Source organism: Onychomys torridus, chromosome 21, assembly GCF_903995425.1.
Source record: "Onychomys torridus chromosome 21, mOncTor1.1, whole genome shotgun sequence".
Taxonomy (NCBI): Eukaryota; Metazoa; Chordata; class Mammalia; order Rodentia; family Cricetidae; genus Onychomys; species Onychomys torridus.
Window position 1 is genome coordinate 1,455,073 of NC_050463.1, and position 13,096 is coordinate 1,468,168.

Consider the following 13,096-nt stretch of genomic DNA (forward strand, 5'->3'; position numbering starts at 1 on the left):
GGGAGTAACTAGGCTATGCTGGCAATAGACGTAGACATGGCTGAGCAGGGGGAGTGGGCATGGCTGGGGCGCAGCAGGCAGCGGGAGTGGGCCTGGCTGGGGCACAGCAGGCAGGGGGAGTGGGCATGGCTGGGGCACAGCAGGCAGGGGGTGTGGGCCTGGACGGCAGGCAGGGTGGTTGTAGCAGGCCGAGGGGTGTAGCAAGGCAGAATTGGGGTGGACCTGGCTTGGCTAAGGCTCAGCAAGGTAGAAGTGGGTGTTGAGGAGCTGGGAGTGTGGGTGGCCAGGGGTGGGCATGGCTGAGCTGGGGGCTGTGCTGGGGACCTTGGGGTGGAACGCTCCTCTAGTGGGTGTGGCTTGGCTTGCAGCCTGCGCTGATTGGCAGTGTGGTGTGGATGGTGGGCCCCACGGGGCGGGGCATCCAAGCCCACCTTCCTTCCTCTCTGGGCTCCCCCAGGCAGGTGCTCCGTGACCACAACTGCCTGCAAACGCTGCTGCAGCACCTCACGTCCCACAGCCTGACCATTGTGAGCAACGCCTGCGGCACGCTCTGGAACCTGTCCGCCCGCAGCCCCCGGGACCAGGAACTGCTGTGGGACCTAGGGGCTGTGGGCATGCTGCGTAACCTCGTCCACTCCAAACACAAGATGATCGCCATGGGTAGTGCCGCAGCCCTACGGAACCTGCTGGCCCACCGACCCGCCAAGTACCAGGCAGCGGCCACGGCCATCTCCCCGGGCACCTGCGTGCCCAGCCTGTACGTCCGAAAGCAGAGGGCTCTGGAAGCTGAGTTGGACACCCGGCGCCTGGCGCATGCGCTCGGCCACCTGGAGAAGCAGGGTCTGCCTGAGGCAGAGGGCACTTCAAAGAAGCCCCTGCCGCCCCTCCGCCACCTAGACGGGCTGGTGCAGGACTATGCCTCTGACTCTGGCTGCTTTGACGATGATGACGCACCATCCCTGGCTGCTGCAGCCACCACAGCTGAGCCTGCCAGCCCGGCAGTACTGTCTATGTTCCTTGGCGGTCCCTTTCTTCAGGGCCAGGCACTGGCCCGCACCCAGCCTGCCCGCCAGGGTGGCCTAGAACCCGAGAAGGAGGCTGGCGGGGAGGCAGCTGTGGCTGCCAAAGCTAAAGCCAAGCTGGCGTTGGCCGTAGCTCGGATCGACCGACTGGTGGAGGACATCTCTGCCCTGCACACCTCCTCAGATGACAGCTTCAGTCTCAGCTCGGGGGACCCCGGGCAGGAGGCACCAAGGGAGGGTCGTGCCCAGTCCTGCTCTCCCTGCCGGGGCACTGAGGGTGGGCGGCGTGAGGCCAGCAGCCGGGCACACCCTCTGCTGAGGCTCAAGGCAGCCCACACCAGCCTCTCCAACGACAGCCTGAACAGTGGTAGCACAAGTGACGGCTATTGTCCCCGGGAACACATGCAGCCCTGCCCGCTGGCTGCATTGGCAGAGCACCGTGACGACCCTTTGCGCGGGCAGACTCGGCCCAGCCGGCTGGACCTGGACCTGCCCAGCCGGGCTGAACTGCCTGCCCGGGACACGGCAGCCGCCGATGCCCGCGTGCGTACCATCAAGCTATCCCCAACCTATCAGCATGTGCCACTGCTCGATGGTGCCACTGGGGCGGGTGTCAGACCCCTCGCTGGACCCGGGGCCTCCCCAGGGGCTCGGAAACAGGCATGGATACCTGCAGATAGCCTGAGCAAAGTCCCCGAGAAACTGGTGTCCTCCCCGCTGCCTGCGGCTAGCAAGGTGCTGCAGAAACTGGTGGCCCAAGAGGGGCCGATGTCCCTGTCCCGGTGCAGCTCACTGTCGTCTCTGTCTTCCACTGGCCATGCTGGCCCTAGCCAGGCTGAAAACCTCGACGACAGTGATTCGTCCCTGGAGGGGCTGGAGGAGGCTGGCCCCGGGGAGGCGGAGCTGGACGGGGCGTGGCGAGCGTCTGGGTCCACCTCTTTGCCGGTGTCCATCCCAGCCCCCCACCGGGGCCGCAGTAGAGGTCTGGGGGTGGAGGATGCAACACCGTCTAGTTCATCTGAGAACTGCATCCAGGAGACGCCCTTGGTCCTGAGCCGCTGTAGTTCTGTGAGCTCTCTGGGCAGCTTTGAGAGCCGCTCCATTGCCAGCTCCATCCCCAGTGACCCGTGCAGTGGGCTGGGCAGTGGCACAGTGAGTCCCAGTGAGCTGCCCGACAGCCCCGGGCAGACGATGCCCCCGAGCCGCAGCAAGACGCCGCCAGCGCCCCCCGGCCAGCCTGAGACCAGCCAGTTCAGCCTGCAGTGGGAGAGCTACGTGAAGCGCTTCCTCGACATCGCAGATTGTCGGGAGCGGTGCCAGCCGCCCTCCGAGCTGGACGCGGGCAGCGTGCGATTCACAGTGGAGAAGCCGGATGAGAACTTCTCCTGCGCCTCCAGCCTCAGCGCGCTGGCCCTGCACGAGCTCTACGTTCAGCAGGATGTGGAGCTGCGCCTGAGGCCCCCAGCCTGCCCAGAACGCGCAGGCGGTGGCGGGGGACACCGTCGGAGGGATGAGGCCGCCGGCCGCCTGGATGGCGCAGCGCCGCCGGCCGGTTCTAGGGCTCGGTCAGCAGCTGATAAAGAACTGGAGGTGCTGCGTGAATGTCTGGGGGCAGCCATGCCCGCCCGGCTCCGCAAGGTGGTCTCTGCATTGGTGCCTGGCCGCCGAGCACTGCCGGTCCCCGTGTACATGTTAGTGCCCGCCCCGGCTCCGGACGATGACTCTGGCACCGACTCTGCGGAGGGCACGCCTGTCAACTTCTCCAGTGCTGCATCGCTCAGTGATGAGACCTTACAGGGACCCTCCAGGGACAAGCCGGGAGGGCCGGGAGAAAGGCAGAAACCCACAGGCCGAGCTGCCCCTGCCAGGCAGACCCGTGGGCACCGACCCAAGGCAGCTAGCGCTGGTAAGAGTGCAGAGCACACCCGGGGGGCCGGTAGGAACCGGGCTGGACTGGAATTACCCCTTAGCCGGCCCCAGAGTGCTCGATCCAACAGGGATGGCGCGTGCCAGCCCCGGCCCCGAGGAGACGGGGCTCTGCAGTCGCTATGCCTCACAACGCCCACGGAGGAAGCCGTGTATTGCTTCTATGACTCTGAGGAGGAGCCGCCAGCCACCGCACCACCACCCCGGCTGCCGTCTGCCATCCCACGGGCTCTTAAGCGTGAGAAACCTACAGGAAGGAAGGAGATCCCATCCAGGGCGTCACAGACTGCCACACCAACCGTGAGGGCCCAGCCCAGACTGATCGTGGATGAGACCCCACCCTGCTATTCTTCGGCTAGCTCCCTGAGCGAGCCCGAGGCCCCTGCACAGCCAGCCAGCCACCACCGAGGCCGGGAGCAGGCAACCTGCAAGGACCCAGGCCCCGGCAGTAAACAGGACAGCTCTCCAAGCCCGAGAGCAGAGGAGGAACTACTGCAGAGGTGTATCAGCCTAGCTCTGCCCAGGCGCAGGACCCAGGTTCCTGGATCACGGCGTCGCAAGACCAGAGCTGCCCGGGCCGACACGCGGCCCACAGAGGTACCCCGGAAATGCCGTGAGGAGGTGCCTGGCTCTGATCCAGCCTCCGACTTAGACAGTGTTGAGTGGCAGGCCATCCAAGAGGGTGCGAACTCCATCGTCACTTGGCTGCACCAGGCGGCAGCCAAGGCTAGCCTGGAGGCATCTTCTGAGTCCGAGTCCCTCTTGTCTCTGGTGTCCGGGCTGTCCACAGGCTCCACTTCACAGCCCTCCAAACCCAGGAAAGCACGAAAGTCTGGGGCTGAGGCTGGGGGTGTCTGGCGTCCAGAGAAACGGGGTGTAACTTCCACCAAGATCAGTGGGAGTCCACGGTTTCCTAGTGGCCCCGAGAAGGCAAAGGGTACCCAGAAAATGGTGGCAGGGCAGCCAGCCATGCTCCGGGGACGGACAGTTATCTACACAGCCAGCCCAGCCTCCCGGGCTCAGTCCAAAGGAGTTTCTGGCACTTGTACCACACCTAAGAAGATGGGGACATCTGGTACTACTCGGCCAGAAACTGCCACCAAAACCCTCAGCCCTGGGCAACAGCGTTCACGGAGCCTCCACCGGCCAGGTAAGATCTCGGAGCTAGCAGCCTTCAGTCATCCGCCCAGGAGTGCAACCCCTCCAGCCCGCCTTGCCAAGACTCCATCCTCAAGCTCCTCACAAACTTCGCCAGCGTCCCAGCCCCTGCCTAGGAGGTCCCCTCTGGCCACTCCAACTGCTGGGCCTCTGCCTGGCCCTGGAGGGTCCCCGGTGCCCAAGTCACCAGCCCGGGCCCTTCTGGCTAAGCAACACAAGACCCAGAAGTCACCAGTGCGGATCCCGTTCATGCAAAGGCCAGCCAAGAGAGGGCCACCACCACTGGCCAGACCGTCCCCAGAGTCTGGACCCAGGGGCAGAGCTGGGACTGAGGGGGTTGCCGGGGTGCGTGGTGGCCGCCTGGGCCTAGTGCGTATGGCATCAGCCCGCTCCAGTGGCAGTGAGTCCTCGGACCGCTCAGGCTTCCGCAGGCAGCTGACCTTCATCAAGGAATCCCCGGGTCTCCTGCGTCGCCGCAGGTCGGAGCTGTCCTCTGCGGACTCCACGGCCTCCACCTCCCAGGCCGCTTCGCCCCACCGTGGACGGCCTGCACTCCCTGCTGTCTTCCTCTGTTCCTCTCGCTGTGATGAGTTGCGAGCGTCTCCACGGCAGCCCCTGGCGCCACCGAGGTCCCCACAGGCCAAGCCAGGCCTTGCTCCACGAGCGCCCAGGCGCACCAGCTCCGAGAGCCCCTGTCGCCTGCCCGTGCGGGCACCTCCGGGGCGGCCAGAGACAGTCAAGCGGTACGCGTCGCTGCCACACATCAGCGTAGCACGCAGGCCAGACAGTGCCGTCTCTGTGCCCACCACCCATGCTAATACCACTCGCCGGGGAAGTGATGGAGAGACCAGGCCACTGCCCAGGGTGGCTGCGCCAGGCACCACCTGGCGTCGTATCAAAGATGAAGATGTCCCCCACATCCTGCGTAGCACGCTGCCTGCCACTGCTCTGCCTCTCAGGGGTCCATCACCCGAGGACAGCCCTGCTGGGACTCCACAACGCAAGACCAGTGACGCAGTGGTACAGACAGAGGATGTGGCCACCTCTAAGACCAACTCCAGCACATCACCCAGCCTGGAGAGCAGGGACCCCCCACAGGCCCCGGCCAGCGGCCCCGCTGGTCCACTGGGCAGCGATGTGGATGGGCCAGACCTCACCAAGCCACCTGCCTCGATGCCCTTCACCCATGAGGGCCTGAGTGTCGTCATGGGGGGCTTTCCCACCAGCAGGCATGGCTCCCCCAGCAGGGCTGCACGGGTTCCTCCCTTCAACTACGTACCCAGCCCTATGGCGGTGGCCGCGGCCACCAGTGACTCTGCAGTGGAGAAAGGCCCTGTCACCTCTCCAGCCAGCCTCCTGGAGTAGTGGGTGCAGGCCAGCCTTCTGGAACATTCTCTCTGCCCTGAGGCCCAGTCTGGCTGCCCTCGGGGCTTGCTCTCCAGATGCTCCAAGTAGGCACATCTGTGCCCTCGGAGCTCTTCAGCTCACATCTCCACACCTCAGAGCCAACCCTTGCTTCTGTGCCTGGGGCTCGAGGGAACCGGCTACAGACAAGGCCCCAGGGCACACACTGCGCCATTTTCTGAGTTTGGCCTGGGAAGGGGTGGAGAGCCAAGCTCTGAGGGACACTGTAGGTCCATGCAGGATCTGCCCTGGGCTGCACCCAGTGGGAGGGTGGGCATGGTCTCTAGGGAGGTGACTGAGCTCGCCTCTGAGGTGGGGACAGGCTGTGGGGAGGGTGGGCAGGCTTTGGCAGCTGGGGCTGCCTCAGCCTCAGCCCTACACCACAAAGCCTGTAATTTGTGCCGGGCTAATTGGTTAATGAGGACTCTGCCAGGCGCGTTTGCTTTCTCAGAGGCAGCCGAGGAGCGCTTTGTAAGGGGTGTAGCCAAGCCGCTCACTGAGCGTTCATCATGGCCGCCTTAGCAGAGATGCTGGGGAGCCGCTGACTCTGTGTCCCTTCACTATCGCGTAGGAGGGGCTCTAGTTCCGAGGACAGGCTGGCTGCCAGCTGGACAGGCTCTAGGAGCTGAGGAAGGGCGAGCAGGCCTAGGCATCCCTGGGGAGGCAGGAGGAGGCAGGTCCATCTGTGGAGCCTGGTCCTTCCCAGGGTATTGTGTTTATGATGCAGCAGGAGGTGTTGGGATGTGAGATGCTCCGGCTCACCCACAGCCTGGAATCAGTGTGGGAAGCCTGGGGCTGCCGTGGAGGCCGGGGATCAAGATGGAGAGTTTGATCAAGACCCAAGGTAGGGGGGCCTTGAGGACCCGGGTCTTGGGTCTCAGCTTAGTGTGTCTTCCTGCAGAGAGAGCCAACAACCTCTCTCCTGTGGGACCCCAGCTGCTCTCTGCAGGGGAACTGTAACCACGTCCACCTGCAGGAGTTGTTCCCAGAGGACACTGTCCCTCGAGCTGGCCTCAAGTCCCTGCTCTGAGAGGAGGAAGGTGTTTTTGAGAACAAGGTGGGAGACCCCAGAAAGGCCTTCAGGTGTCACTGCCCCTCCCCACCGGCCCTTTTTAAGGCAGGGGAGCCGACAGATCCACGATTGCCCTCATGCGTGCGCACACTCACAACGAGGGGGTACCTCCAGGGCTGGCCCTACATCCATCCAGTGCTTTGAAGCCCCACAGCAGGAATGCCGGGTGCCACCTGCTCAACCCAGGACCTTGCCTGCTGCACAGGAATCTGCCAGCGTCCCAAGGGCACGCTGGCCTGAGGGAGACAAGCAAGGCGGCTCTGGGACCCCAGCTCACATCCACCACATACCCCGGACGCCCCCACTCCCCGTGGTGGGGACGTGGCAGTAGACAGATGTCCAGCTGGGGCTGGAGAGGTGAACCTCATCTTCTACAGACTGAACCTGTAAACCACGCACTGTGAGACCCCAGGTGGCACATGTGCTGCTCTGTGCCTCAGTTTCCCCACGTGGGCCGTGGGAGGACTGAGTGCAGCAATAGCAGGTCTGGACCGTGGCACCAGCCCAGAAGGGCTACCACTCTTCGCTGCCTCCCCCTGCCCTGTCTGTCAGCCTTGGGCCCAGCAGCCATGTTTACCTTCTCCACCTCACACAGTGGGGGACACAAGCCGCAAGCAACTTCCAGGCCAGGGTGGGTAAGGGCTGGCGTGGGACAGTGGCTTCTGGGAGGGTAACCAAAGCCAGGGGGCAGTCTGCCTCTGGAGCGTCCTCAGAGACGGAAGAGGAGGGGTCCTCTGTCTTCCAGGGTGGCCATGGCTACGGGCGCCCTGAGCTGGAACCAGTGGTCCGCTGCAGACTAACCACTGGGTGCCTGAACAGGGCGGCACGCCCACCAGTTACCTCACCTCCCCACCCGTCTGTGGCACTGTCTTGCTCATACCTGGTTGGTCTGTCCCCTGCCGCTGCCCCATCTCTGTCCCGTCCGTCCTACAGGGTGAACATTTCTGTACATACTGACCCCCCCCAACCCCATGTAGACACACCCAGCAGGACACCCGGCTTCTGGTTCTTATTCACATCTTTAATAAAATGAGCTGAGTCGCTCTGGGGCTGCCCAAGGCTTTCATCTTCAACATGGGCTTTGGAGTGGGGAGGTTGTTCCAGAACCTCCTCCTGGAGCTAGTCCAACCCCACGAGGCACTGGTGCACGGAACGCCCCCTGCCGACTGAACACTGCACCAGGTCCACACATGCTAGAGCCGAGGTTGATTCAGGGTCAGCCGAGCCACGCCTGGCCATTTGCTCTAGGACACCAGCCGGACAAGTGCCCGTGGGGACCCGGAAACCCGGAATAAACAGGTTTCTGTGACTCCTAGGAATGGGGAATGGCAGGAATAAGGTGACCACAAGCCAAGGCCATTTCTGGCAGAGTCCCAGCCAGCTTGGGATGTGAGAAGGCATGTGGGGTGGCCGAACCCTAGGGCGCGAAGGGGCTGGCATGGACTTGGGCCCCAGTGATCCAGTGTCCATCTATGGGGAGGTCTGAGCTCTAGAATCAAACTCTGATGTTCCAGAAATAAAGCCTGCCCACCCCAGAGCGGTGCGGCTTCAGCAAGAGGGTCAACCGGACCCCAGGTCCAGAAGGGGCAACGCCCACCACACAGGAGTCCTATAGGAGCCCAGCTGCGCTTGCATGATGTGGGGACCTGCAGAGACCTGCACTGTCCCCCCTTTGGCTCCTCCAGTACCCCTGGACTTCTCAGAGTGAAAACCCTCTTGCTGAGTTCCTCCAGCCCTAGGGAGATGGGACCAGAGAGCAGGCAAGGCCAGGCTCTAGGAAGGGGGTAGTCAGCCCATCTTCTCAACTGAGATGACACTGGACATACAGGTTCTGGCCTGCTGCGGAGGTTGGGGATGGAGACCCTAGCTGCCCAGGGCGACATGGGGCAGGACGTGGGACCAGGGCACAGTGGCTGAGGGCTGGTCACTGTGGGGCAGGCCGGCTCTGAGCCCCCATCTCCAGCCAAGTCCTAGATGCAATCCAGGCCGGTGCCCCCATGAATGAGGAGGTGGTCACGTCTCTAATCCACCCCAAGTTAGAGGCCACCAAGGATGGAAGAGGGAACAAAGACCCAAAGCCTGCCGAGTGAGCCACTGGGACCCCCTCAGTCCGGTGCTGGGGCAGCAGATGTTGACCCAGAGCCTCTGGTTGTCAGCCAGATGCCTCGGCTCTAGGAGGTGGCTGAGGTCACCTGGCTAACATCCTGTTCAAGCCTCTGACCAGCCTGCCGAAGTTCCTCGAACTTCTGCCTCAGTGTGTCCCCCGCCTGCTGCAGCCTCTCGTTCATGGCCACATAGGCACGGCTCTGCTGGTAGATCTGCTCGTACCTGGCCTCAGGGTCCTCGGTCCTTGGGGAAGGATCTGGGGGGTCTGGAGAGGAGAAACTGCGTCACCACCCACAGGCCAGCAAGCCTTAACTTCACATCCAGAGGTTACATAGTGAACTGGAGGCTGGGCTACACGAGACCTGTGTAAGCCCTAGAAGACAGTCACAGTTACAGGCCTGAAAACCCCCGGGATCCGGGGGTCGCTGAAGGTCGGACCCCTCCAGCCAGCCTGGCCTTGCTGCCCCACCCAGAAATGCCTGGTTTCCTGGATTCTGGGGCAGGACTCGCAGAAAGCGGCCCCTGCACGCACCACTTCCCCAGATTTCCAGGTAGGAGCCGCTGGCGTGGCTTTTTTCTCTTCCCCTTTGAGACGAGGTCTTGAACTCACAGCAACCCTCCCTCCTTCCCGCACTCTTGCGTTGGTTGAAGTCACCGGTGCTGTGGATATCTCTCTGTACAAATAAAATGCTGTTTGGCCAGTGGCTAGGCAGGAAGTATAGGCAGTACAAGAGAGAAGAGGATTCTGGGAAGTAGGAGACTGGAGAGAGATACCGCCAGCCGCCGCCATGAAAAGCAACATGTAAAGACACTGGTAAGCCACAAGCCATGTGGCAAAGTATAGACTAACAGAAATGGGTTAATTTAAGATAGAAGAAGCAGATAACAAGAAGCCTGCCCCAGCCATACAGTTTCTAAACAATGTAAGTTTCTGTGTGCTTTCTTGGTTGGGTCTGAGCAACTGTGGGACTGGCGGGTAAGAGAGATTTGTCCTGACTGGGCCAGACAGAAAAACTCTAACTACAAATGGCGCTCAACGTGTTGGCAAGAGTTTCCACCTAAAACCTGAGAAAAAAGATTCTAAGACGGAGCTAAAAACAGCTTTCTAATTGTCTCTCTCAAGTTAGCGGCAGCCTGCCGGTTTGAGCTACTATGGCGGGTTCCTGGCGTGTGCGTCTGACCTGCAGTGTGGCGGGAATGAGGAGTCTACAAGCGGCACTTTACTCTGCTGCGTGGTGGATTTAACCTTTGCTAGTTTAAAAAAAGAAAAAAAAGTTTCTGGGCTATGTACTGCTTTGATAGAACTGCTTCTAGACCCAGAGCTGGCGGTAAACTGTACCACCACCATGTTGGGAAGCTGAGGTGGGCGGAGCCAGCAGCCACAGCGGCGTTTCAGTCTTACAAAGATGGATATTACACAGAGAATCTGGTTTGTCTTGTCTTTGGGATTTTTAACCACAGAAAAAGATTTGATCATAAAAGCTGTTGAGTTAAACAAATATGTAAATTTTAAAGGTACCTTGACTTTGAAATTTGGATATAAGGACATGTTGCTTTGGAAAGGAGTCTCTGCTTTTGTTTCCACAGAAAGCCAGAGGCTGTGGATTTGTTCCAGATTAAGATACATCAGGTTTGATCAGCCAAGACCACCTGAAAGGTCTCCGATGACACCATGGCCCAGATGATCCAACATCCAGAAGGGTTTAAAGGCAACTGGCTCAGAGGTTTATCCTCATGGACTACTCCATAATCCTAAAATTTTCTTTGTGTCCCCATAAGATGCAGCGCCCCCCTCCAGCAGGAAGTAGTAGGAGAAACTACGTCCACATTCCCAAAATTATCAAGCTGGCTTTGGAGATGGAATTGGCTCACTCCTTCTCTAAACCCAGACATATTGCTAAAAGAAAAGGTTAAGAGATTCTTGTGTCCCAAATCAGAAGAGCCCTCTGGTGTGGGACAGAGAGAAACCAATATTTTTCTTTAAAGTAGATTGATTATAAATGTGATCTCTTTCTAAAGAAGAAAAGGGGATATGATATAGATATAATAGGAAGAAAGGGTAGATTAAGGAACTTACTTCTAAAGAGCAACAACTCATTTAAAATGTTTTACATTGGTATAGACTTTAGTCTATTGATACAAACTTAAAGTAAATTTTGTTATACTGTGTGTATATTTCTACTTGTGTTTAAGGTAATTATGTTTATATAGCTCATTTAAAATTGTAATGGATAATTAAAAATAGATTAATAACTGTTCATCTATGACAATCATACTCAGCCATGTTAGTTAAGTCTTCTAGGTATACAAGAGATATTTCAGATAGATAGGTAATCTTCAAATACTTCAAAGACCTACAGAATATGGCATTTAAAACACTTTTAAAATTTAGACTTTCTGGACAGTGAGACATGTCTGCTCCTGGCAGCACCGTTTTACTTCAGAGAGGAGGATGGGCATTGAAGACACTTCATATCTTATCTTCACCTTGGCAAAAATAGCCATTTGGGCAAGAAACTGTTCTTGCCTGGACTGCTTGATTGACTGGACATGCAGGACCCATAGAAAGGTGACCACTGAACTTTGTTTGACAAAATGGTCCTTCAGGTTCCTGCTTCGCAGAGGAAACTGCCAGACATTCTACAGGACACTGAGAGAAGTGACTAAGAGACTCTAGCCCTGTGGGCTAAAGAAAAATGCCCCAACTTTACAAAGGAACATTAGGTGACTGTCCAGGCTGCCAGCTGTCTCTGTCTACTCTTGCAAGACTCCTGAAAAATGTTTACATCCTTCTCCCGGTTCTCAGGTAATATGATCCTTCTGAGGTCTTTGATGTGGTTGAAGACTAGATAGTTATAATTTCCTCAGTTATGATACAAGATAAGTTAGATATAAAACCTTAGACTCACAAATATAAGATAGATAGGATATCTTCTTTAATATTGTAACTGTAATTCTTGCTAGATAATTGTTTTGTTATATGTAATTGTACTATGTAAAAGTTAAAACCTTCCTTAAAAAAAAAAAAAGAAAAGGGGAAGTGCTGTGGATATCTCTCTGTACAAATAAAATGCTGTTTGGCCAGTGGCTAGGCAGGAAGTATAGGCGGTACAAGAGAGAAGAGGATTCTGGGAAGTAGGAGACTGGAGAGAGATACCGCCAGCCGCCGCCATGAAAAGCAACATGTAAAGACACTGGTAAGCCACAAGCCATGTGGCAAAGTATAGACTAACAGAAATGGGTTAATTTAAGATAGAAGAAGCAGATAACAAGAAGCCTGCCCCAGCCATACAGTTTCTAAACAATGTAAGTTTCTGTGTGCTTTCTTGGTTGGGTTTGAGCAACTGTGGGACTGGCGGGTAAGAGAGATTTGTCCTGACTGGGCCAGACAGAAAAATTCTAACTACACACCGGCCCCTCAGCTTTGCTTCTGATGGCCCCACTTGACAGACAGGGCCGGCGACAGCAAAGACCCGTCCGCGGGGCCGGGCTGCAAGCACCAGGACCGCCGACCCGGCAGGTTCCGCATGCTCCTACCTTCCGGCGCCAGGGCGGTGAAAACAGGGTCGTGTGCGGGCGCGCCTCGCACGTCCTCCAGGATCTGCTCCACCGTGGGAGGCGCAGGGCGCGTGGGCAGCACCACGCGCTTCTTGCCCCTGGCGCTCATCTTGCAGGCGAGGAGCGCGCGAACGGCAGGGCCCTCCCGCTTGTCTTCCCACCCCGCGGGCTCCTACGCACTCGCTACTGCCCTGCGCCGGGGCCCATTCCCCGCCTCGCCTTCCCTTCTCCCGGGCTCTCCGTCTGGCTCAAACTCGGCCTCAGTTTGCCCCGAAAAACCCCTACAGCCTATCTCGGGTCCAAGAATCTGTGCGGCCGCCACCACTTCCGCTTCCGGTTTGAGCATTGCCCCGTCGTGCACTTCCGGTCCGCTCCAGCTTAGCTCCTCGCGAAACTCCTCCCCCGTCTTAAAGAGCCCTAGTCCTAGACGTTCCTCGGCGCCGTCCACAGGGATGCACGGGAATCTCCGCCTCCTGACCACAGCCGCAGGAGGGACGAGGGATGGGCGTGAGTCCGAGTTCCCCTGGCTGGGCAGCAGCTGGCAGTCGGTGTCCAACTACAGCCAGGTCCGCAGTGGGCGCTCAATAAATGCTCGATGGTGCCCATCCACAGGGCAACATGTTCCAGGAGCCCGGTTCCCTCGTCCTGGGCGGTGGCGCACGCCTTTAACCCCAGCACGCGGAGGCAGAGGCGGGAGGATCTCTGTGAGTTCGAGGCCAGCCTGGGCCACAGAGCGAGTTCCAGGCCAGCCAGGGCTGCACAGAGAATCTCGAAAAACCAACAACAACAGAAGAAAGGGGGAAAGAGCTAGCTAGCGTCCTGTTCGTGGCTGTGTGGTAGTTCTGTACGG

The 13,096-nt window shown here is 58.9% G+C and overlaps 2 protein-coding genes across 7 annotated transcripts in view; one reads left to right on the top strand and one right to left on the bottom strand.

The window, feature by feature from the left end:
* Window positions 1-7,630, top strand: part of Apc2 (APC regulator of WNT signaling pathway 2) — a 24,497-nt gene extending 16,867 nt beyond the window's left edge. For all 5 annotated transcript variants that reach the window (XM_036170698.1, XM_036170699.1, XM_036170700.1 and 2 more), the window contains exon 15: window positions 458-7,630. In XM_036170698.1, the coding sequence (XP_036026591.1) occupies window positions 458-5,471 (5,014 nt within the window). In that variant the 3' untranslated portion in view covers window positions 5,472-7,630. The remainder of the gene's footprint in view (window positions 1-457) is intronic.
* C21H19orf25 (chromosome 21 C19orf25 homolog) lies at window positions 7,583-12,605 on the bottom strand. 2 transcript variants are annotated; one of them, XM_036170703.1, is made up of 3 exons: window positions 12,226-12,605; window positions 8,911-8,953; window positions 7,583-7,894 (listed from the first exon to the last, which is right to left on the bottom strand). In XM_036170703.1, the coding sequence occupies exons 1-3, from the start codon at window positions 12,353-12,355 to the stop codon at window positions 7,702-7,704; spliced, it is 366 nt and encodes a 121-aa protein (XP_036026596.1). In that variant the 5' UTR covers window positions 12,356-12,605; the 3' UTR covers window positions 7,583-7,701. The 2 variants fall into 2 exon arrangements, with proteins under 2 accessions (XP_036026596.1, XP_036026597.1); XM_036170704.1 differs by having other exon boundaries at window positions 7,583-8,953.
* Between the last annotated feature and the right edge of the window lie 491 nt (window positions 12,606-13,096).

Coding starts and splice junctions, on each gene's coding strand:
- C21H19orf25 (XM_036170703.1), bottom strand. CDS start 12,355: ATGAGCGCCAGGGGCAAGAAGCGCGTGGTGCTGCCCACGCGCCCTGCG. Junction 8,954..12,225: donor CACCGCCCTGGCGCCGGAAG/GTAGGAGCATGC, acceptor TCTCCTCTCCAG/ACCCCCCAGATCCTTCCCCA. Junction 7,895..8,910: donor ACCGAGGACCCTGAGGCCAG/GTACGAGCAGAT, acceptor CCCCATTCCTAG/GAGTCACAGAAACCTGTTTA.